General features: G+C 44.5%; 1 protein-coding gene across 1 annotated transcript in view; it reads left to right on the plus strand.

Moving 5' to 3' along the window:
* Positions 1 to 25827, plus strand: part of SPTBN5 (spectrin beta, non-erythrocytic 5) — a 2284272-nt gene that overhangs the window by 2155237 nt on the left and 103208 nt on the right. Inside the window, exons 62-66 of the mRNA XM_086937224.1 lie at positions 810 to 986; positions 7773 to 7877; positions 9059 to 9664; positions 12981 to 13052; positions 13132 to 13218. Of these exons, the coding sequence (XP_086793350.1) occupies positions 810 to 986; positions 7773 to 7877; positions 9059 to 9664; positions 12981 to 13052; positions 13132 to 13218 (1047 nt within the window). The remainder of the gene's footprint in view (positions 1 to 809; positions 987 to 7772; positions 7878 to 9058; positions 9665 to 12980; positions 13053 to 13131; positions 13219 to 25827) is intronic.

The following is a 25827-nucleotide window of genomic DNA, read 5'->3' on the forward strand; positions in this document are numbered from 1 at the left end:
AAGAAATTGATGTCAGCATGCTAGGATGGTACCAATATAGACACCACATAAGTCACTTCCAACTTGGAGGATGCTGATGATGCCCCATGGAGCCAAATAGCGTCACCTAACAGCGCAGAGGGGTCCTGCTCCAAAAAAGGTTTTCGGGTCCAGTCTGATGCCAGGGGATAATTCTATGATAAGGAATCTGCGGCTCAATACAGTTTCTACCAGATAAGCTGTTGCCAAAGGTAAGTAACTTGTTCTTTTGGGAAGGGAAAGCAAGGCGCATTTTATTTGAGATCACCCCAAGTTCCTAATTCTGCAGAGTTGCAAAGAGAATTGGGTTCTCAGTTTGGGTGCTGCACTTCAATTCATCATAATGGGCTACTTTAAACTGCAGCACATAGAGTAAAATAACATGCGCGAGCAAAGCCAATAGGTCTGGCTAATAACCAAAAATGTTAGTCAGGCCAATTGGTTTTGTAAATGTTTATTACTACTGGTAAAAGAGATGTTTGGTCAGCAGAGTCAGAAAATTCCGCTGTACATTTTAAAATATATAATGGACAACCATATTTAAAAAAAAAACATGCAGTCCTCTTCGAAGTTTTCACTGATGCAGGATTGCACCAACTCTAAAGGCTAATCGAATAATAACTATTTCGATGCTCAAAGTTGGCATCACCCAGCTTCCCTTTAATTTTAAGGCCTGCTTTGGCCTTGCCCCTGAAAGGCAAGGCCTTTCTAAGAATGCCAGTTATGCCTGTGAGATGTGAAGAGACTATTCTGAGCACTAATTGGCTTTATATGAATGTTTGCGTTCACAGATCAAGGAGAAACTTTTGGAACAATCAGAATTTATGAGAAAAGTTGCAGATTGCTGGGAAGTAAGGAAAGAACTGTATGAAGAGAATTTGGAGATCCAGTTGCTTCGGCGCGAACTGGAGCAGGCAGAGAGCTGGCTGAACGCTAAGGAGGGATTTCTCCAGGATCCAAACTATGGGGTAAGAGTTCAGTGGCAACTGTTAAAAGAAATTACACTTAAGAAGTACAACACGCACCAGGCAAATATTAATGAGAAACCAGACCTGCTCATTGGAACTGGCAGAATGTGTAGCAGCCTGGGGTGGATGAATGAGAATGGCAGTTTGACATTATGAACCAGTTAGCAGTGAGCGTCACTCCAGAGTCGGCAACCAAATATTTTCTTAGGATCCTTCCTTCTGATGTTGCTAAAGCCCTCCTCTAGCCTCTTGTTTACACCACCCTACTTTTTCGGTCCCTTTATCTAACTTCTGCTTCCTTTTGCCCTTTGGGTAAGTTTTCCTATGTTTCTGTCCCTCCTTCTTTCTCCCTTTCTTACGCTTGCTCTGAGTCTGAGGATAAAATGTGAGTCCCAGACACCAAAAGGAGTGCTGGTGTCGACCTTGGGTAACCACTTGCACACATCATACACCACACCCGTTACAAAAACATCACGTGTGCTAAGGTGATAAACATTATTGACTAAGCCCTCTTTGATACCAGAGATTGCTAACTAACCACTCAGTTTCGATCGATAACTGGGCTTTCTTTTAGGCAGACACAATTCAATTATTTTTCAAATTAAAATTTACATTGAAAATATTGACTGTAACCCCAACTTTACCATCCAAATATGACTAGTACGGACACTTATGCATTGGATGATCACAAATATTGATCAAATCAACCCTAGAAGATAGGTGAGGGTGAGAATTCATGTGGTGGTAGCTTCGGTCGGATGTAGGGTCAGTCCTCTGTGTGTTGCAAATTTGTGGCTGACTACAGAAGGGGTGCTTGTGCTCAATAGGGACTCTCATCATTGGGATATGTTTGCCAGTGGTAGACCCTGCCAAGCCTCCCTTGGTAATGGGCTGCAGTAGCCTTCTGTACCACCATTTTATAATTCCATGTCATCATTACAGGTCAGTGGCTGGCGGTACACTAGGCAGAAGGCTAGATCAGTATTTGTTTAGTCTACTTATAACCAGTGTGTTCATTCTCCAAAAGCAGCTATCCGAGCGAAGCAGTGTCAGAGTCACCATCCTCTGACTGGGAGTGGGCCTCAAATGACGGGCACTGAGGACCCCTTCTGCTGAATGGCATTATTTTCATTCATTGCTCTTCGTTCTAATTCTGATTCTGATTAAGGCCCCTGTTTAGGTTTCCGGGACTCCAGTGCTTATAATAAAGGGGTTCCAGATTACCTATCAGTAGTCCCTTAAAAAAGGACTTTCTGTCTTTTACATCAGTCATCTGAAAGGTGAGAACATTGCACAGACAACTTTAGAATCCTAGTATAGGTTTTTAGTTTCCAATTTATAGTTTCGCAGCTTGGCATACTGTTGGCTCTTCCAATCCGCACATTGCTCAGGTTGATTGTGGTAATGCATTTAGATCATTCGGGGACAGGGTTGCTTTCAAGGCTCATAATCTGGGGGCTAGCGGCGAGGTGGTGGGGGCCATGGCCAAGTTGTAATTCCTTGAAGTCGCATTGACTTTCTTTTTTCCCAAAAAAACAAATCGACCACGTAGGAAGTCCCCCATGCATGGTTTAATGACCAGTGCTGCATGGCAAAAAGAGCCTTAGTTACTTCAGTTAAGACCAACGATCGCCTAAATATTAAAACAGCAAGGAAGACATACAAGAAGGCAATTTATAAAGCTGAAAAGGGGTTGGAAATGGAGAAGTGGGATGCATTGAGAACCGCCCTCGGGGACAGGGATATGAGAACCTTTTGGGGTATTGTCAACTCTGACAACTCTGGCCCCAAGACATCGGTAGACCCGAATTCGGATGAGGAGGTCTAGCGGGAACATTTCCAATCCCTCTATTCCAATGAAGTCATGCTGTCAGGTGTGTCACCAGCGGGAGGTCATCCGGGGGATGTCTCCCCTTCGTTTTTAGAGGCTATTGATCACCCCCATGACAGCAGCCCCAGTATTAGTATAAGCTTAGATGAGATGAAGGGAGCCCTTATGAAAATAGCACCAGCAAAGCTCCAGGCCAGGACAAGATCCCGGGGGACTTTGTTCCGCAGCGAGCCAGTTGTTTGGGCCCCATACTTTTGGGTTTTATTCATTGCTATTTTGCAGGGTATGGTGATCCCGCCCAGCTGGCTTGGTGCGGAAATAATACCAATCTTTAAAAAAGGCTCTCCACTCCTGCCAACCAACTACAGGCCTATCAGTCTGATTGATATTTCTCAAAAAATCTTTGCGCGCATTTTGCTGCTCAGGCTACAAAACTGGATGGAAGAACAGGTGATTCTGTCCCCTCTGCAGGCCGGATTCATGGAAAAATTATCCACCCTTGATCAAGTACTCAGATTACAGCTGTTGTACTGGAAAACCGTGTGTCTAGAGGGCGGCAGTCTTTTCCTAGAGTTTGTGGAACTGAGGTCAGCTTTTTATTTAGTCCCAAGGGAAAAACTGTGGTCAGTTTTACATGAGCTGGGGGTTCCAGAATATTTAACCCATCTGATTAAACGGCTGCATGAGGACAACTTTGTGAAAATTAGGTTTGGCAGGGATGGCGAGTTAACTGCCCCCATCCCGATCAAGCGTGGTGTCCGACAGAGCTGTGTCCTTGCTCCCACTCTTTTTAGTTTATATATTAATGGTCTAATTGATTCGCTATTGGCCGAAAAAGACTTAGATGCACCCAAGTTAGCCTCTCGGCTGATTCCGGCAATGATGTTTGCCGATGATACGTTATTAGTATCTAAATCACCTATGGGGTTACAGAGGATTCTCAATAAATTTGAGGTTTTTTTGCAGAGAAAGAGGCTTAGAAATTAATCTGCAGAAATCCACATTTATGGCGTTCAATAGTTCCAAGAGCACACGTCCTAATTCCCTTTTATATGGCAAACCTCTCGAAAGAGTTCCCTCTTTCGTCTATCTGGGGATTACCATTACAGATAAAATGGACTGGGGAGAACACATTAAAAAATCATCTCTAAAACTGTCTCAATCTTCGGGTGGGATAATGAAGGTCTTTTGCAAGTCCACTTTGAAACCTATTAGCCCAGCCATCGAAATTTACAAGGTGCAAGCTCGGGGAGGGGCACTATATGGGGCTGAATTATGGGGCCATTCTGCCCCCGTGAATTTACCATAGGTTGAGAACAACTTTTTACCACACTTGTTGAATCTCCCACAGAGTACCCCGTTAACCCCACTCCGATTAGATTTGGAGCTTATGGCAATCTCAGATTTATTAAACCTCAAGCCCTTAATGTATTGGCGTTGTCTGTGGGTAACCCCTGAACTCTCTTTCTACAGAGATGAACTTCTAGAGGTAATGAATCTGCGGGGGGCTGCTAATTTGCAGTGGTTAGCTTTATCAAACACACGCTCACCAGTATGGGGCTATGGGAACTTTGGGTGGATCCTGAGCTTGCCCCTTCCTCAATTTCTAGAAAACAATTGAGGAAACTTTTTGAGGAGCATAATTTGGCAACGCTTTATAGCTGTCCCTGAATAGGCAAGTTAACATCAGCATTCCTAGAGATAAAAGATAGGCCTTTACTTGAGCCGGCCCTAGATGTTATCAAACCAGCTGCCGCCAGAAAACTTTACTTTCAGTTTAGGTATGGGGTGTTGCCACTTCGTTGTTTTACCCATAAATGGAAGGGTTTGCAAATTACAAATTGTCCGGCATGCAATTGCCCCGATGAGACAGTATTACATGTGTTCTTTAGCTGCCATGGCCACTATAAAGCAAGAAAACGTTGGCTGATGCAGATTTGTAGGAACCTTGGAACCAGACACTGTTTGGAGGCATTTAAGATCCTCAAAAAAAAAAAGTAATTCCTTGAACAATTTTATTTCTGTTAGTGAGTTTTTCTCACCTGCTGCATATCCTGACTTCTTCCATTAATCTATTCTGTTTTGAAGGGGTTGTTGGCATGTGTATGTATGCAAGTTCTTTCTTTTCCCAATAGGGCTGACATTTTGAAACATACTTTCACCCTTTAGTTAGAAGGCATTTTCAAGAGGACATAAATACTAGTTCTAATGGCTGGACACTTGAGACTATGGTGTCTGGAATGTGTTTGCAAGGCCTTGTTGAACGCCATTCATCCAACCAGTGCACTGGTCTTATCACCTACTTATCCAACATGATGTATGATGCATAAGTAAATTCTCTCACAGAGGAGAAAGCGAATGATCAAGGGCTGCGATGACCTGAACATTTTGGGGAAACATTCATACTCACAAGTTTGTAGGTATTTAGTCTTCTCAAGAACTATTTTCTGGAGGTTTACTTCTTTAAGGCAGGTGTAAATTGGTTTCTAGGGTAGGAATGAGAAAGTAACAACTGCAAAATTACTAGGGGCATAGTGTAAGGATAGAAAGTCCCCTCTGGAGGAAAAGAAAATAAATAAAATTCAATTTCTCACAAGCAAAGGCATTTTCGCATGAACATTGTATGATTTTATGAATGTGGTATTTCTATAGCGCAACCTACCCAAAAGGCAGTGGAACACATCTGTAAACTTTGTACCATTACACATGTGAAATTGCCTGTGTGTGGTTATGTGTGTATGTGGGTGTATATATATATATATATATATATATATATATATATATATATATATATATATATATATATATATATATATATATATATATATATATATATATATATATATATATATATACATATATATATATATATATATATATATATAGATATATATATATATATATATATATATATATTTTTTTATATTAATCCACAAACGATGCGGCACTCCAGTTTAGGTTATTTATGGTATTGTTTATTCATACCAAACACGAACTCGACCAAAGCGTTTCAGCCTGACTGGCTTTTTTCACGGTCAGTGAGTCCCTCTTTACTTTCACTATTTGTACCTGTATCTGCCACAATGAGGCATTATGGGACTTGTAGTGATTCTAGTGAATTTAAAAACAAAACTTTATGCAGTTTGAATATTTTAAACATTTTCAAAAGGACTTTGTGTGAGTGGCTTGGTTTCGATCATTACATTGTATAATCATGTAACTTTTACTTTCATGTCAGTTATTTGTGACAACGTGTTCAATATTTTGGATTTATCGCGCTTTGATAAAACGGTATGGTACACAGTTCTTTCATTAGCGCAGTATTGTCTCTGATGGTTTCAGACACTTTACGTTTTGGGTGTAGTACGCAGTTGGTTTTAGTACTCAGCTATGTTGAAGTCTTTTCGGCACCTCTCTTAATCATATTTTGCTGATTATTCAAGATGAACAGGAAGTTCCTCATCAAAATTGATCCCACGAGGATGTTTCATTCTGAGTCGTATGATGTATTTGGACTCAATTTGACGCAGTTTCCTGATTCTGTTTCCCCCTCGTTCTCCTGGGGGGATCATATGGATTGCATAGTATTGCATTGCATTCCAGTTCCCTTTTTGGCATATGGCGAGGTGTTTTGCTGTGGCGTATGCAAACCTCCACTTCCGCTCGCTTTCAGAGCTGGGGCACCGACGGACAGAGCGGGGCCTCATTCCCCCGAGCGGTTGCCGGGAGAGGTGAGGTCATCACCCACACATGGCTGGGAAGAAGAATCATTCCCTTCCTTCCAGTGGACATTTAAGTATTTAAAGTCCTGGTATATATGTAACTTCTTTAGTACATGCTTGAATTTTTCTGGTATATATGTAAACCTTTTTTTACATGTTTGGATTTTTTACCAATACAATCCATATGTAGTTGCAGTAGCTATTTTTTTCAATTGGTCCTGAAGAAAGCCGGGTCAGATACCATGTTGACCTAACTGCACAGCGCTAGAGAGTAGTTTGACTACCCAGCGTGTTTTTAATCCTTGACACCAGGACTTCTGTCTAAACATCTTTTGTAGTACTGGTAGCCAATTTTACTATTTGAGCACTGCACTTTTTTCATTTACACCTGTAGAGGTAGATTATGATCACCTTTTTTGACATCCACTCCCGCACTGGCATCATATGGGCGGACCTGGGATGGCATGATCAACAGTTCCCACATGACGCAAACTCCACCACATGGGTGGTCTGATGGGAATTGTTTCAGCCTCCCATCACCAATAGCTTATACTTGTGGCAGCCTTGCTTCACGCATTCACCACCAGTACTGCATGGGTACTGTTGTAGGCACATACTTTCAGTGACTTGATCTGCTCTATTGTGTGTTATGTATCGATATAGGGGAGCGAGCAGACAGGTCAAAAAACATTCCCCTTGACCCCCCCTTTTGTTTCTAGTATGCAAAGTTACCATTTTTGACAGCTCGAATATGCTCGAGTATGCGCTTTTTTACCATGCATGTAGTGCTGCCAATATATCTCATCCCACAATTACACTCTATCACATACACGACAAATTGTGACGTATATATATATATATATATAGAGAGAGATAGATAGATAGATAGATAGATAGATAGATAGATAGATACATACATACATACATACATACATACATACATACATACATACATACATACATACATACATACATACATACATACATTCATACATAGGAGGGAATTGATAATGCTCTTCTCTGAGTACTGTTGAAAACCTACGACTGCCACAACTGTCTATGAGTATTCCCTTTCACATAAATCTGGACTTTTCCGGAGAAGTTAACCTACTGTTGTTGAATTACAATTTTTTTTAACAAAAGGGCCAATTACTGGGGAAAAATTGAATATCGGACTCTGTACACATTTCAGACTACTATCTTTTTGCTGACTCTCTTTTTTGGTTTGTTTAGGACTCTGTGTCAAATGTAGAGAATCTTCTAAAGAAACAAGAAGACTTTGAAAAGATGCTCTTAGCCCAGGAGGACAAGTTTGCCCAGTTAAACAGGAAAACAAAGGTAGGTGTTGGAAAAACAATATAACTGGGTGTAAAGTGTGTACAAATTCTCACAGCCATTAAGTAAACTACCTTTCTCTTAGAGCACAGAGGTAGGAATCACGGCTACCCTATCAGGGGTCAATAGTGAAACTGAACGTGTTGTGATGATTGCGTTACCACCTCATGTAAATGTATTAACTAAAGCTGCCAAAGATGCATCAGCTGCAGAGATTTCTTCAGTGTAGGCTTACTAGTAGTGGGTCCTTACACTGAATGAGTAAAACACAATTATGCTCTGCAAGCCCCCTCGCTATGTTCTGCATTTGACTTGAAAAGCTGGAAGTAAAATATTCGAATCAGGCTTACAAAGATATGTGGTTTGAGATGCATGCTGCATCCTGTGGGTATCCCTTAAGATACCTTGAAGGTATAGTCTTCACAAGCAGCCTCTCCGTTAACTTAAGTTACAGTTTCCAGAATAGTCACTGGTTGGGGACAAATGGCAGTCAAGGCAGATCCATGTGCTATAATTCGAGTGTAAACGTTTTGTTCTATTTCTCCTGCAGTGCCCAACTGAACATAAGATTCTTGATGTTGGACTTTTAGCTGTGGAAACCCTCAACCTAAAATGACAGAGGCCAGCATAAGTAACATTTCACATTGCAGGAGAGAGCAATTTGCATTTAATCGGGGAGGTGAAGAAAATAATGCGGGGAATGCCTTAAGGTACTCCAGCAGGTTGCAACTGGGAGCCCTTCTTTTGGGTTCTGGTCACAGGAAAGGACTGACTCAGCATATAAGAAATCTCGAAAAGTTTAAAGATGACTAGAAAAACACGAATAGACCCTCCCCTTGTCCACCCAACTCAGCTGGTTGTCCCATAAATCTTCCATGCATCTCTTCGTTCTAATCTAAACCACATCCGGAATTTTGGCAATAGACATTGCTATTTCATTTCATGTCTCCAGTAGATTTTCTTAGAGTTTGGTCAGATATTTGCCTTTTGCATTGTCCAAGAAGTGTTTCCTTTTGGAGCAGAAGTAAAGAAGGTCATTGTGAGAAACCATTCAGTTGTCAAACCTAGGTGAAAGTCTTCTGTTAGGGGTAACTATTGAAGCATTAAGTGGTTGCCGTCCTTTTTCCTGCAATCGTTCTGCATTTAAGACAGCTTACATCCATGATGTTTTTTCTTTGTTATAGAGAGAGCGCATGTTGCTGAAGCGGATGGAGACTGACGAGGAGGGACAAAAGGGAAGCTCAAGTGTCATCAAGATTCCTTCCCTAAAAAGGAAGCCTTCCAACCAGAAAACAAACCCTTCAAAAATACATGATCGGGGTGCCATTAGGAAATTCATACCACCCAGTCTCACGTTGAAGGATCCCATTTATGCGGTTTCCACAACCGAAAGTGCTGTAGATGGGTCTGAAGCATTTAGTGTGTGGAGCGATTCGAAGACTGGTCCCCTCGACAGCCCAGGCATGGGATCTCCTAGCACATTGATGCAGTCACCTATTGTACCAAAATTAATGGGTCTGCAGGCTACGTCACTTGAAAGCCGGGCACCATTGCCCTCTCCTTTGTCTTCCAGGCTAACAAGTCAGCTGCCCTTTAACAACATAGTGGAGCCAGACTCCAAGGTTTCACCTTTATCCCCTGAGAAGAAGCTTCATGGATGTCACAATCCTGATGTAAAGGAGCCCACATCAAACCCCCCGTTAGACACAGATCAGAATATGTTTGACTTTTCTACAAAGGAACTCCGTCAACGTTCTTTTTCCTCGGAGCAAGCAGTTAACACAGGTTTGGTAAGTATTGAGTATCTCCGGGTATATGCATTTCAAACTGCTCTGTAAGAAGATGGTAGGGAGTAATACTTGCAACCCTTCTCCTAAAAGGTGCTTGCATTGCTCCTTCTCTTTTCTGTTTGTTTTGCAAATAAAAAAGTAAAATGTTACGGTACGAAAAGGCCCTCGCTTAAACAGTTGACTACTCCGGATATCCCCTCCATCTTCCAGTGACACTTCTGTAAATCATGCATTCATCTCTCTGTGTGGTTTGAATTTTTAATAGCCAAAGGTATTTTGCATCCTGTGGTAGTTAATCACAAATACAGAGCTAATGGGAGTTGTAGCAGAAACAATTCAGCAGACCACACAAAATGTCTCTTGTCAGATAGTTGATTACAGTGCGATAGGTCAGGCCCTGCGGCTACCCTCTACACCAGCAGTGGGTCTACTTGCCCCAGTTTTGGAACTTTCATAGATTCCCATGCTTTGTATCATTCCCCGACGGGGATTGATACAAAACATGGGAATCTATGAAAGTTACCAATACTGGGGAACCAAAGTTACAGGTAAGTAACTTGTTTTCATCTCTTTGCCAATCTCCTTTATAAGCTGACTTGAAGAATCCTCTACGTGCTACCCGTCATAACATACTGGGGGCAATTCACAAAGTCATATTTGGCCCTAAATGTACATTATGTCTGAAAATGCCTAATTTTCACCTGCCAACAATTCACAAAGAGCTCATAAGAATTCATAAAGAGAATCTTCGCAGGAAAAACAGGTTTACTTCTGCAAATGTCTGCACTATTACTGGAGACAAATGTGCAGAAGTAGTTCCCACGCAAGAGTTGGGAAGTGGTCGGAATAAGAATGTAAGTAGTGTTGTAAATGTGTGAATACCTACCAGATTGTTGTACATTCATGGGGATTAACAACCTGAAATCTGACCCTATCCCACTTTGGAAATGGTCAGAGATTTACTACCTTTAAATGTTTCATAATATTTCACACGGTAAATTGTCAAAGTAAAAGTTCCAGCAAAGAAGAAACCTAGGGGCATATTATCAAGCGGGTTTATCTCCGCTTTTTTGGCTTTAAAAGCCAAGAAAGCGGAGATAAAATTATCTCCCTATTACCTAGCTGCCGCTAACACCAGTTAGCAACAGCTAGTAGGAGATAGCGACCATCTTGGGCCCCACTTTGCATGTCTGTGATATTTATCACTAATGAGATGCAAAGTGGGCGTGCCAAGATGTTAGAGACTGAAAACAGTCGCTAACATCGCTATCTCCTATTACCAACTTTTGGAGATATTCGCGCTAAGCGGGAATATCTCCAAAAGCTAACACCTGCCCTGAGCAGTTCTTAGCCATGTTATCCAATGGGAGGTGGATAACATGGCTAAGGGCATTAGCTCGCTAATGCATGAATATCGCTGACTTTTCAGCGATATTCATGCTTTGCGGCGATTTTTACCGCATTTGCGTTAAACCTTGGTAATACCAAGGTTTATTTGCGGTAAAAATCGCCGCAGCGCTGCGGTAAATTTTTGTCTCTAACCAAGCAATAGCGATAATTATCGCTATTGCTTGGTAATATGCCCCCTCGTTGTCAAGAACATTAGCATTGAAAGCACAGCGCTGTGAAGCGTTTCTGTGCCGTTTTGTCTGAGTGCCACCACGATCTATTTTGATGTCTTTGACAGTCTGCCTGCCCCCATTGGAGTTCTACGAGAGTAAGTCACACCTGCTCTTAAACTAGTCTTTATGAAACAGTGCCGTGCAGTGGCATGCATATATGCTTACAGAGGATATGCAACGGGTAACAATGTAATATGATACAATATTGCCATGGAGGTGTTCTGGTGACATTATAAACCGCAAGGACGAAGGTCGAGTGGTTTGTAAACATCATCAGTACCGCAGTTGACAACATAAGACCATAGTACACGTCACAAGTTACGCTTTTTTATTCTATGTATATTTTGGGTAGTCAGCTTGAGAGAGGGATTTTCTACGAATTCTGACTAAAAATGGGGATTAACTGAAATTAGAATATTTATGTTTTGTTTACCGTTAATGGATATATTTTTTATAAAACAATGATGAGGGCCAGTAGATTTATGTAATTTTGTAGCTCTAGCATTTATTGCACAATTATGGATTTATTAAATTTGCCACATAATTTGCCTATGTTGCATTTTTTCACGAAAATTGATGTTTCATGCTCACATGGATAAAATACTGTCTGAAACTGAAATGCATTTTACATACTGGTGCATTTTTATTAGCCTGGCAGGAAATCAGAAAAGCACAAATATATTTTAAAGATCAAGTACACAATTTAGCTGTATTTACTGTTATATTATGTCATTATGCTGTAATCACTTATACAGCAATATAATCAGGTGATGTCTGGATGTATACAGCGAAATATAGGAGGACTGGTACTGCACTGTTTTTGCATGTGGTAGGGACAGGTTTTGGAAACTGCAAGAAGGATTTTCCGAGTAGACATGGGCGGATTTTGCGGATTGGCAATCCGCGGATTTGCGAATTTGCGGATTTGCGAATTCACAAAATCCGCGGATTTTGCGAATCCGCGGATTTGCGGATTTTGTGGTGGGAGGGGGGTCTTCTGTGCGAGTTCATGTGCCTCTTGTGTGTATAAAAGGTCAGAGAAAGATCAGTTCAGCAGATGAAGAGAAAGAAGCTCCTGGTCACAGGAACAGCACGGGTATTGCGCTCGTGAAAGTCAAGGATGCAAAGGCCTCTATCCAGCATCACAGCTGATTTTCCACGGTAGATTTGGGAAGAAAGAAAGCAGACCTGTGCCCAGCCTACTCATGTAACTATTTTACAATGGCGCCAGCAAGCTGCCAGCGCCATTGTAAAATAGTTGCAAAGTTAGCTTGCACAGGAAGCACTTAGATAAAATAAAGCAGCACCTGCTTCGTTTTATCTAGTGGTTCCTGTGCAAGCTAACTTTGTAACTATTTTACAACGGCGCTGGCAGCTTGCTGGCGCCATTGTAAAATAGTTACATGAGTGGGGGTTCAACTTTTGAACCCGTTACGTCCGTGGATTTTTTTTGCGGATTTTGCGGGAAATCCGCAAAATTCGCGGATTGCGGATTTCCCAAAAATCCGCAAAATCCGCTGGCGTAACGGATTTCCCGCTCATGCCTAGTTCCGAGTCCCAAATTAGGTAATTTAACAAATTTGCATTTGGACCTGCATGCAAAGCGGCTTGAAGCTATGTTAATTTAGCTCCATAGCACAATGGAGCAGCATTCTTTGGGATTTTAAATATTATAAAGTTCTCTTCCTTTTCAGACCACAACAAAAGACCCCATCATTACTGGATATCTTGAGGCACAGCACAGACTGCTCTCAGGTGGAAAGACGGTCAGTAAACACATTCATTCCTTCTACATTTATTGGTATTTTTGATGCACTGTTACTAAATTGAATCTTGTGTTTTTAGGCGAGCTCCACCTCTTGGGATGACTATTACGTGACTCTTAGCAATCAGACCCTCATCTTCTACAAAACCAAGAAGAACGCCGACCAGGTACTGGAATTAATGAAAATAGAGGGAAAATGAAACTATCACAGCACAAAACCCTTATGCATGCCTGACATCTGCTTATTACAACTACAGGTCATTTACAACCCTCTTTACAACACTGAAAGCCATACAGAGCTGCCAAATCGAGAGCCAAATAACTTGGTTACATATTTGTGTTTGTATTTTGTGTTTGTGAAGTGCAACTGTCACTGCAGAGGCAGTCTCTTGGTGCTAAATCCAGTCTAAGGGCACTTAAAATAAAGGAAACAGTATTGCTAGTAGCTAATTAACTAATTGTACAGCTGAACAGATAGATTTTGAAAGTGCGTCTAAAATTAGGAGGGTCTTCAAATGCTCTGATCCCCACCAGGAGTGCGTTATTCCTAAATATGTTCTGTTCACTTTTGTGGCAGCAGGCACGGATCAGGGGTGGCAGGGCAGAGGGCGGGGGGATGGAGGGGAACAGGGGTAAAGGGATAAAGAAAAAAAAGAAAACTTACCTCCTCACTGTGTCTCTTCTCATTGTCCCTCGTCATCGTTCCTCAGCTCTGGTCGGAACAGGAAGCACCCAGGCTCCCCTAAGCCAATCACAATGCTGCAATGCAGCATTGTGATTGGTCTGAGTCCCGTGGTTCGGCGGTCAGCCAGGCAAAGGGAGCCTGGGCATGTTCTCCACCCAGGCTGTAATGCAGCCTGGGTGGAGAACATGCAAAGTGCACATGACTCTTTGGCCAACCCGAGACAGCCGGCCAAATATTCATGCACACTTTACAGAGTGCCCACCACTGAGGCCCTGCTCTGAGATCAAAGTATCCAGTCCCAACAAGCTGCAGCAGCAGTATTCCACCACCTCACTGAAAAAAGGGTAAAAAAAATGGAGAGGTCGTGCCGGGGATCACCGGAGGTGCATAGATAAGTCATGAAAATGACTCACCACACGTCTTCAAAATGCAAATCTCACAGAGAGAAAACACAAAAAAACCCAGAGGCCACAAGATCAGAGCCTAAAACTCCATCTTCAGCCCTTGCATTACATCCTGGAAAATCCTCCTCAGAGCCATCCATGGTAAAATCTAAACTGATGATGAAGGTCTCATCAATCACAACATCGCTGTCAAAAACAACATCTGATAGAGACATCTAGCTGCAGATTCCTTAACTTTTGAATTCTCCCCAAGCGCCAGTCTGGATCTGTAAATTTTTCGCCTGTACCTCTATGTGCCGGGGGGCGGCGTTGTACGGCTCCATGATGATGACCACTCCACCCATGATGTTAGCGGAGCCATATAAGTCCCCTCCGGCGTGCAGACGTCAGTTTCTTCCTTTCCACAATGCAATGTGGATCCGGAGAAGTGGTTCCTAAGGCTGTTTGTATTCTTTTCCTACTTAAACGCCTTTTTGCATCAGGGAACAGTGCGCCTATGCCTTCAGGTTTTATGTCACACAAGACCTGTACTCAACGGATGTAGGCTACGGATCCCCATCCCATCTGCATGTGGTGCCTGGGAGAGCACCACGACTCAGAGGAGTGCGACCCCTGTAAACGGCTGATGCCTAAAGCCTGGCGGGAAAGGTGGATGAAGCTGTTGACTGCGCAACTCTCCCTGTCGGAGACCAGCTGACATTGGTCTACTTCCTGCTCTGAGGTTCCTGCCCGGGGACGTTCAAAAAGCTGTTCTCATGGGCACCGCTCACCCAAGTCGCGGAATTCCCGAAGTAGGGGATCAAGGTCACAGCGGTCTTCGGCCTCACCGTGTTGTGACGTGGCTGCTGACTTCCTTCTGTTCCTTGCCAGAGGTCGTCGCACAAGAGTCGACTTTGAGCCTCCCTCCTTATCCTGGAGCCAGGGTGACTATGACCCAGATGCAGGCATACTATCATGCCCTGCATGCCTTTTTGGGGTCCATGCCTCCTCCTGGAGTGCCTTCGGGCCCCAAGGAGGTAGGGGATACTCCAACTGGAAACACGCCAGCGGGTTTGCCCTCGGCGCCAGTCGAAGACCTCGACTATGATACTATCATGCCCTGCATGCCTTTTTTGGGTCCATGCCTCCTCCTGGAGTGCCTTCGGGCCCCAAGGAGGTATGGGATACTCCAACTGGAAACACGCCAGCGGGTTTGCCCTCGGCGCCAGTCGAAGACCTCGACTCTGTGCCTGCAGTCATTACGGCATCGGTACACAGGCCGGCGTGGCTTCCAGTTGTGACACCAGTGGCAACATATGAGGTTGTACTGAGGTGGATATGACGCCGCCTCAGCATTAGTCGATGGCGGAGGTTCAGTTCATGGTGCATGACGATACAACGCCGTCCCGATGTCGATCGGCCCTCATAGCCACTGCGGTTCCTGTATCTTCTCCTTTGTATTCCGAGGACGAATATGGCTCTGTTGCTGTTTCTCCAACATTGCAAGGTGGCTTAGGTGATGCCGGTATCGACCACTTAGTTGGTCTTTTTCAGCCTCTAGTAGGAGGTTCTTGGGCTGCATAGGGAGAGGAAAGTAGTCTGCAACCCTCTCCTATTTCTGATCTGCTTTCTCCGCCACGAAAGGCGACGGAAGCTAGTGCAGCTTTTGCTGAGGTTATAAAGAGAGCTGCTGACATCTTGAAATTTCAGCTTTCTTCTGTGACTTTGTCATTTGATCCCTCATTGGATCTGCTTCACCAGGGTGTCACAGGTGTTGAACCCTTACTGCCTTATGGAGAGTCTCTGTATGATATTCTCCTGGGAACTTCGGCGAGGCCAGTGACCGGTGACTCTATTGATCATGCCATTTCCCATCGCCATCGTCCTGCTCCGCACAACCCTGCTTGTCTTTCTCAACATCCTTCTACTAAAGGGTTCGTTGTGCAAGGTGTTACAACTTCACTGAAGCTAGATGTTTCTCCTTACTTCCACAAGGTAGAGAATCTAGGTGATTAGATCTGTGTGCCCAAAATATCTTTGCTTCGACAGTTCGGCCTTGAGGTCAGTAAACACGTCTTGTGTCTAAGGCAGGGCTTCATGTGCTTATGGGACTGTCTCCCATCCGCTTCCTTGCCTTCCTGAATGGGTCAGGGCTGAACTCTTTCAGCTTGCGCAAATGGCCGTGAGACGGCAAAGTTTAATATCAAGTTGGCAATGGACACCACCCATTCTATTGGAAGAACTCTGGCTCGATCTGTTGCCCTTCATAGATGTGCTTGATGCATGAGTCAAAATTCCCCAATAATGTTCAGGAGAGCTTGAAAGATATGACCTTTGACTGTGTTTTACTATTTTTACAATTTAGCAAGACACAGAGTAGCTGTGGGTCACGAAGAGACAAACTGTCGATTAACTATGTGTCTGACATAAAGAGAATGTTGGATATAAACACATATTTAGAAAATATACGTGAAAAAATGTGACAAAAGGTCAAAAGGGTACTTTCTATGTGTGAAAAAATACCCATCAGTTCTCGACCGGAACCGCCCCTTGTCATCATCTGGGATCCTTCACACCAAGAAGGGTAGATGTTACAACCATTTCAAAAAATAATTTTCTTTGATTTAAACAATGTGTGTGTCCCAGTGAATTGGAAAGTATATGGGCGTGTGGTGACAACTGTTAAGCAGTGCGTGAATTTGAGTGAAAAAAATAAGGAATAAAGTGCCAGAAAAGACTAAAATTGGAGAGAAAAGAGGAAATATAGTTTTAATTGGTACCTCTCTACTTCCAAACCAATAAAAACCAGTGTGATGTAGTAGTTTAAACAAATAGCTACTATGTGTATTAACAGGTCAACATGTTTCTGCAGACTAATAGACCCTAGTAGGTGTCCGCTGCTTTCATCAGGACCAGATGTCGCTACTGCTCATAAAAGTGGTGAATGAAAAAATGGTGTATAAAAGATATCACCTGGGTATCCTAGGTGTAGTCATTCTCCTTGCTAATTGGCAGGAGAGAAAAGCTCCACCTCACCTGGCTGCAGCGCAGGTAAAATAGAGCACCACTCTGACAGTCGGTACTCCGGGCGTCCCTCTGGGCCGCAGCCAGGTGAGGTGGATCTTTTCTCTCCTTCTCTCGACGACAAAGTGATCAAGACTACACCGTCGACGACAACGACTCTGTCGACGGGGCGAGTTACATCCCCGTCGATGATACAATTGACGACGACCTCATCGAAGACTACACCGTCGATGGCAAATCCGTCAACGACTTCATCGACGACCATTCGAATCTCGACGACGGGAGCTTTGTCTACGTCGAGTCCGTCGACGACGGCTTTTAAGTCACCAAAGTTGAAGACTATGATCTCTATCAGATCTTTTCACTCGTCGATGGTAAAGAAATCTTCAGAATTTACGGCATGGACAAAAATTTCTACGCTGCCTCTGTCAAATTTGCTAGAAATGCAGGAGTCAGATGATGAGGAGTCTTCAGGAGTGACTTATAGTCCCTCTCAGCTGCAGATTAAGAGCCAAGAGACTGATGAGGAAGAAGGCCAGGAGGTTCAAGAGGTCTATTCCTTTAAGGATCGTCCTCAAGCAAAATCAAAAAGATATGAGTCATTTCAAGAGTCATATGACTTTAAGGAAGAGGAGGAACAACAAGCTGATGAGAAGGAAGAATCCATCTCAATGCCTATCTCTGGTGATGGAGTTACGTCACATGATCGACTACTAACGTCGTATTCCTGAAGCTAATGCCCCCGCTACAAGCGCTCCAGTCACACTTGCACAAGTGCCAGTAGCCCAGCCTACACCTGCAGTGCAAAAATAGCGATCTCCTCCAGTTATTACAATACGAGACGACTTTACAGGGAGTGACGGAGAAGAGCAGCCAGAGGAAGGAGAACTTCTTCATGACACCCCAGTAGGTGTAGAATGGGATTAATGGGCCTGATTCACAGAACTAACTTAAGACAAAATCCTAAACTTACTACTTTTGGTATTCACAGAAGTTAGGATTTTGTCTTAAGTTTGTCTTAAGACAGACTTAAGACAGACTTAAGTTAGGTTTTTGTCTTAAGTCTGTCTTAAGTCTGTTTTAAGACAAACTTAAGACAAAATCCTAACTTCTGTGAATAACAAAAGTAGTAAGTTTAGGATTTTGTCTTAAGTTAGTTCTGTGAATCGGGCCCAATATGTTTTGCCAACAACCCCTTTGCCATCCCCATCTCCAGCGACCTCTCCTCCACAGGACATCAGAGGATTCCATGATATTATGGAGAAAGCAGCCAAAAGATTTGAGCTCCAGATGCCAGAAACAGAATGTTTCCTACATGATTTCAAAGAGGATTCAAGGAAGTTGGCTAGATCAATCCCAATCATCCAACATATCTGGGATGAAGGTCTGAAAATTTTGAAAACACCAGCATCGGTGGCGGCTTCTGTTCCTAGGATTGAAAAGAAATACTGGGCGCCACACTAAGAATTGGTGGTAACGCAGGCATCACAGAGACACTCTAAAAATCCTGTCTCCACATCTGTAGCTCCCTCTAATAAGGAAGGAAGACGAATGGATGGAGCAAGGAAGCGGTATGCAATAATGACAGCATCTACCATCAAGGCGGCAAATGCTATGGCTCTCATCAGCCGTTATAACAGACAGATGTGGTCCGATTTAGCGCCACTAATGGCTCACCTGCCAGAGGATAAAAAAAGAGGAAGCAGCAACTATTTTACAGGATGGGGCTAAGGCGGCCTCTGAATCCATTGATATTGCTATGGACATCTCTTCAGTGGCATTTTGTCAGATGGCAGGAGCGGTGGCCCGCAGAAGGCAAGGTTGGCTGAAAGCTACCTCTTTTAGACGGGAAGTTCAGGCAAAAATCGTTGACATGCCTTTCGACGGGGAGAATCTCTTTGGTAAACACATAGATGATGCTCTCCAAGGAATCAAGGCAGATATGGACACAGCGCGGGCTCTGGGGTACTGCAAACAAAATTCCGACCCAGACTGGCGCCGGGGGAGAATTTAAAAGTTAAGTAATTTGTGGCTAGACTGTGTCTCTACCAGATATTACGTTGCTGAAGGTAAGTAACTTTTACATCGGCGGCAGTGATGACGACCACCACCATGTCAGCTACCACAGCAACGTCGACAACAACAACCTTATTCGATGACAATACCATTAGTGAAGACCTTATCTTCAGGATTGTCGACAGCACAACCGGCGATGAAAACAACATCATCCACAACAAAACGGTCGACAAAGAAACCATCACTGTTACATTTGACACCTGACCTGACGACATTGTCAATGATACCATCAGCAACAGACAAACCAATACAGGAATAAATCTCGCCAGAACATATCATTCGCCTAGCAAGGTGTCCCCTTTGGCACCAAGTCATCTTTAAGATGTGGAGGACTCAGATGGTGATGATGGGCTATTGGGTACAGCTCATAATCCGTCAGAACTTAATGTCAAGTACCAAGGAGATGAAGGGGATGGTTATGAACATATGAAGGACAACAATACATAGAGAAGCCTAGATAATTTGGGGAGCAATTTCAACACTTCACCTCCAGCTCAAGAGGGCATGGTTCAGGTTCCTGTGGCTCTAGTGCAAGACCTACAGGGCATGGTACAGGACTACTACAAATGCTTTCCTGAGCCTGCAAGGTCAATATCTCCAATGCGCACACATCATCCAATACTGAGTTTGCCGGAGCCTATGCCACCGCCTGCAACTCCAAGAATAACCCCGGTATCTAATATTGCAATGCATCCTTGGGAAGACCCGTCCTCCTTGGATAACGATAGAGATGATATTGAAATACCAGATAATCAGTCTGTGTCCAATGAATGAGATGATTCATTCCGACACCTTCACCTCCTGGACCACAACCAATGGACTCCCCACTTGATGATATTGGTGGTTTCCATATCCATATGGGGAGAGTGGCCAAAGGTTTTTAACTTCCAAAAACAATCAAATAATCAGATTGTTTTCCATATGATTTTAAGGAACAAACTAGAAAGACGGTAAGCGTGATTCCAATTTTTGATTTCAAATGGGAGGAAGGAATAAAAAATTATGAAAAATCCTGACAAAGTCTCAGACGTCCTGCCAAGGATCAATACAAAAATACAACGCTTCTGAGGACTCTCCAACATGTCTAGTTGGACACGTGAAACCAGACTCTTTCATAACATAGGCGGCCCAATGCCAGTCCAAGAACCCTTCCACGTGATCTCAACCCCACCTGACAAATAAGGCAGCCAATGCAGCCAATTCGCTGGCAAAACTGGGCAGATATGACTGGCAGATGTGGTCAGACAGCACCAGATATATGAATTTTCTGCAGGTAGACAAAAGAGTAGCAAGCAGCAAAAACATTTCAGTAGGAGGAAGAAAGATCATCATTGGAAATTATAGATTTTGCTATGGATATAGCTTCAATCAGATTCTGACAACTTGCAGGATCAGCAGTCCTTAGGCGCCAAGGTTGGTTAAAAGCCACAACATTCAGACCTGAGGTACAAACAAAAATATTGGACATGCCATACGATGGGGACTCTCTGTGTGGCAAGCACTTCAATGACGCATTGCATGCAATAAAGGTAGACACTTATACCACAAGGTCTTTTGGCACATTACAGTTTCGTAAAACACCTTTTAGAGGGGCCAGTGGAAGAGATGCTTGTTCATATCGAGGAGGATACCAGAGGTATTAGAATTAGCAGCCCTTTCAGCAGGCCTTGAGGCCAGCTTACAAACAACACCAAACATATAGAGCACCGCCAGCAGCAGCCTACTCCAAGCAACCACCAGGGAGAAAGCAGGAAAGAGTCACAGGCAGAAAAAAGTGACAACTTTATAGTACCTGTTATGCCCCCTAAAGAACACCATCCTGTGGGAGCTAAACTGTCAAAATGTTCTCATCAATGGCGACAAATAACATCAGACAAATGGGTACTGGATCTCATCACATATGGCCATACTTTGGAATTCACCTACATTCTGCCCAAAACTCCCAATTAAATGAGGGCACCCACCTCATCTCCATCAATTTTGAAAGGAAGTGCTAGCTATGGTAGGCAACAGTGCCATAGAGAAAGTTACAAATTCTCTACAAGGAATGGGCTTCTGTTCTCCCTAGAAAGGTGACCCATTCTGAACCCCAGGAAATTGAACAAATACCTAAAAAAGCTATCTTTTCTTATGATAACCATTCAAGAGATCCTGCACCTCCTCAATCACAAAGATCATTTGACAAGCCTGAATCTGCATGATGTTTATTTCCATATCCCTATTCATCCGAGACATCGCAAATTTCTCAGATTCACGGTAGCCGGCAATCTCTCTCAATTCAAAGTCCTACCTTTTGGTCTCAGGTCAGCTCTCTAGGTTTTTACAAAGTGTCTAGCCCCAGTCGCAACCCACGTAAGACAAAAAGCCCTCCAGGTACTTCCTTACGTGATGATTGGCTCATAAAAGCACCATCTGCCCAACAAGCGTTAAAGGCTACAATGACCTATCTAATGATGTTCTAGTCCTTGGGCCTAACAGTCAATTATCAAAAGTCTCTCCTTAGTCCCTCAACGAGGATAATATTTCTGGGAGCAATTCTAAATACATTACTAGACAAGGCATTCTTATCAGAAGAAAGACAGAAGAAACTCATAATGTTAGCAAATATATCATTAAAAAGAAAATCTGTTTCTGTTCGCCTTCTCATATCACTTCTAAGCATGATGTCATTGGCCTTTTTGCCAGTGCCTTGTGCCCGCCTGAGGATGAGACCTTTCCAGGAAGGATTAGACAAACATAGATTCAGATGGAAGGCCCCATTGAAGATATCATCAACATCACACCAATTATGATAACAGCTCTTCCTTGGTGAGACAAACCATCTCTCATCAGGACTAATGTTCTTACCCGAAATTCCCAAATATGTCATTACTATAAACACTTATTTGGAAGGATGGAATTGGAATTGGAATTGGAATAGATTTATTGAGCGCGATTGCTGCCCGGGGGCGTCCAAGCGCTAGGGGTAAGAATCGTAGGGACAGGTGATGTGACGCCTTAGAGCTCGGCGGCTTGGGTGAATAGTAACGTCTTCAACTTTTTGCGGAATGACAGCAGGTCCGGGTTGGAACGGAGTGAGAGGGGGAGGGTGTTCCATAGTTTAGCGGTGTTCAATGAGAACAGCCTACCCCCGGATCTGGCTCTCTTTACTCGGGGAACCACTGCCAGGAGAGCCTCAGAGGAGCGGAGATTCCTGTTTGGGTGGTAGGGAATGATGAGCTTGCTGTTAATAGCGGGTCCTGTTTTCCAGAATGCCCGGTGTGCGATGCACAACGCCTTGAACGACACTCTGTGTTTAACTGGCAGCCAGTGAAGACTTTTCAGTGCAGGTCTGGCTGACTGGGCTCGTGGAATCTTTAGCAGGGTGCGTGCTGCGCAGTTTTGCACTATCTGGAGTTTCCGGAGAGTCATCTCGGGAGCCCCCACGTTTAGAGCATTGTTTGAGTCAAGGCGGGACTGGATGAGGCCTTGGACTGCTACTTTCTTGGCTTCTGGAGGCAGAAGTGGAAGGACCTTCCTTAGAGTTTTGAGGATACCAAAGCAGGCGGCGGACAGCTTGGTAGCCTGGGTGGAAAAGGACAGCTTGCTGTCCAGCCACACTCCTAGGCTCTTGACACTTTCCTTGGGGGTGGGAGGAGTTCCCAGGGCTTGGGGCCACAAGGAGATAAAAGATGTTGGCGAGGCTGGGCCTAGAAGCAGGAGCTCTGTTTTATCTCCATTTAATTTTAGGGAGGAGCTGGTCATCCACTCCTTGATATCCTCTAGGCAACTCCGCAGGCCTCCTTGGGGTTGACTGATGTTCTTTTGAGCCAATGATACCACTAACTGCGTGTCGTCGGCGTACGACACAATTTTGATGCCGTACGGTTCGACGGTTCGACGGTTCGACGGTTCGACGATTCCAGCCAGTGGTTTCATGTAGACATTGAATAACACAGGGCTCAAAGAGGAGCCCTGTGGTACTCCGCAGCTGAGGGGCTTGCTGGTTGATATTATGTCACCATCGAAGATCTGAAAGGATCTATCGGACAGGAAGGAGCCGAACCACGTTAGAGCATCGCCAGAGACTCCGATGTCCTGGAGATGGTTCAGCAAGGTGGCATGGCTGACCGTATCGAAGGCGGCGCTTAGATCAAGGAGGATCACTGCCACTGATCCTCCTTGATCCAGAACCCTTCGAGATTCCTCGGCGACCGCTAATAAGGCGGTTTCGGTGCCATGTTTCGGCCTAAACCCTGTCTGGGATGTGTCCAGTAGGGAGTGATTTTCAATAAACTGGACCAGTTGGACGTTTATATATTTCTCCAACACCTTGCCAGCCCAAGGGAGAAGAGAGATGGGACGATAGTTGGAATAATCGTCGGGGTTCAAGTTTGGTTTTTTTAGCAGCGCCCGCACCATGGCTTGTTTCCATGCTGTAGGAACAACACATGAGGCAATGGATGTGTTAAGGAGTTCCAAGATAACAGGCAGGGTGGCTTCGTGTGCTTGCATCAGAACTTCTGGTGGGGCTGGGTCGCGTGGAGAGCCCGATTTGACTTGCCGTGCCATTTTACCGAGGGTGTCGAGGTCCAAGGGAGGGAAGTGCTCGAGGGTTGACTGGACAAGGGGAGGGAGTATTCTAGGGGAGGGTGGGTCACCTATCTCTGAAACTGTGGCTCCTGTTTGAAAGGTGGAGTAAATTTTCAGGACTTTATTGTGAAAGAAGTCCGCAAGCTCGTCACATTGATCTTGGGTTTTGGTCGGAGGGGGGGCGGTGGTGACATTCGAGCAGTGTTTTATTATCTGGAAAATTTCCCTGGGTTTTGATTTGGCCTCTAGGATTTTGTCAGAGTAGAAAGTTGCTTTCGCCGTCTTGATTCCATCTCTGTAAGTTTTTATTGCCTCTTTATATGCGTCCTTTTTTTCCGGGAGAAAATCCATACGCCAGGCTCTCTCTCGTTGCCTGCAACAACGTTTTAGTTCTCTTAAAGGGTCAGAGAACCAGGGCGCTGATCTCTGCATTCTTTTAGATGTGGATCTCTGGAGAGGGAGGATCGTGTCTAGTGAGTTAGTGATCCAGCTGACAAAGTTTTCGTTTGCTACACTAGGGTCTGAGCAGGGAGGCGGATGGGCGGCGTCCAGGCTAAGCAGCCAGGGTTCCAACTGGAGTTTTGACCAGTTTCTCCTAAGTGTAGTCCGGGGGGGTAGCTGAGGGACCTTATGGGTTGCCCAGGAAAACGGTATCAGAAAATGATCCGACCATGGGAGGGGGATAGGAGGGTCGACAGTCAGCTCGCTGCAGCTGCTGAAAATTGGATCAAGCAAGTTGCCCTTCTCGTGAGTTGGAGCTGTGACCAGCTGGGACAGCTGCAGGGCTCCTAGGTCGTCTAGTAGTTCTTTGGCGATATTATCTGAGGGGGAATTGAAATGGAGGTTCCAATCTCCCAAGACTGTGTAGTTGGCCACGGACAGAGCTCTTTTAGCAATGATCTCCGGGAGCGACCTATGAAACAATTTTGATGGGTCAGGAGGACGGTAGATCAAGGTGCCCGAGAAAGAGGTATTAGCATTGAACTCTATACAGAATTCCATGCTTTCGCATTCGGGGATATTTTCTGTTGTAGTGCGGCAGTGGTACTGGTTTTTTTAGTATAATCGCCAGACCGCCGCCTCTCCCTGCTGGTCTGTCCGATCTAATGATGTGGTATCCACTTGGTAGGGCTGCAACTATGTCTGGGTCAGAATGGGTGGAAAGCCAGGTCTCTGTTAAAAAGGCAACATCTGGCTTGCGCTCCTCCAGCAGTATGGACATTTGGGTGCTATGCTTGGGTAATGATCGACAGTTTAGTGCCAGCATGCTGTATTTCGGAGTCGAGGGGCCTGCTAAGGCTTTTCGAAAGGGGTGTTTGCAGTCAGGGCAGCAAGGAGGAAGGGATATGGCTGCGAAGGTACGGGTACATGTGGCAGTAATTCTGCTTCCGATGGACCGTAGGTCAATGGGGCTGTAGGTCCTGACTGGAAGAGCGGGAGAGACAGGGGGGGTGGCCCCTGGTCCCGGATGGTCGCGGAAGGGCGCAGACGGGCTTGCCTTAGGCGCGCCTTCGGCGCGCAAACGGCGCTCCCGCTGCGCTCATCCGCTGCGCTTCCGGTGGCAACACATGATGTAGCTAAAGAAGGGGGCGTGGCCTGCAGTGTGGGCGTGGCCCAAGGACTCGCCTGAATGGCGTTTGTGAGGTCGTTGCAGCCGGCGCTAAGAAGCGTTTCGCGGCTGTTTTAGATGGGCTTAGGTAGGCTTTTAGTTGCACAAGAGTGAAACACAAAATTCAAACAATTTTAAAAATTGGCGCTAAAAGCTCCCGGCGTGTGCCTGCGGAGTCCGTTCAATTCTTGTGACGGCGCTCTATTGGCGCGTTTTTATTTGTTTCCTAGGCAGAGGGGGCGTGGCCTGCAGTGTGGGCGTGGCCCAAGGACTCGCCTGAATGGCGTTTGTGAGGTCGTTGCAGCCGGCGCTAAGAAGCGTTTCGCGGCAGTTTTAGATGGGCTTAGGTAGGCTTTTAGTTGCACAAGAGTGAAACACAAAATTCAAACAATTTTAAAAATCGGCGCTAAAAGCTCCCGGCGTGTGC

The sequence above is a fragment of the Lissotriton vulgaris genome, chromosome 9, assembly GCF_964263255.1.
Source record: "Lissotriton vulgaris chromosome 9, aLisVul1.2, whole genome shotgun sequence".
Lineage (NCBI taxonomy): Eukaryota > Metazoa > Chordata > Amphibia > Caudata > Salamandridae > Lissotriton > Lissotriton vulgaris.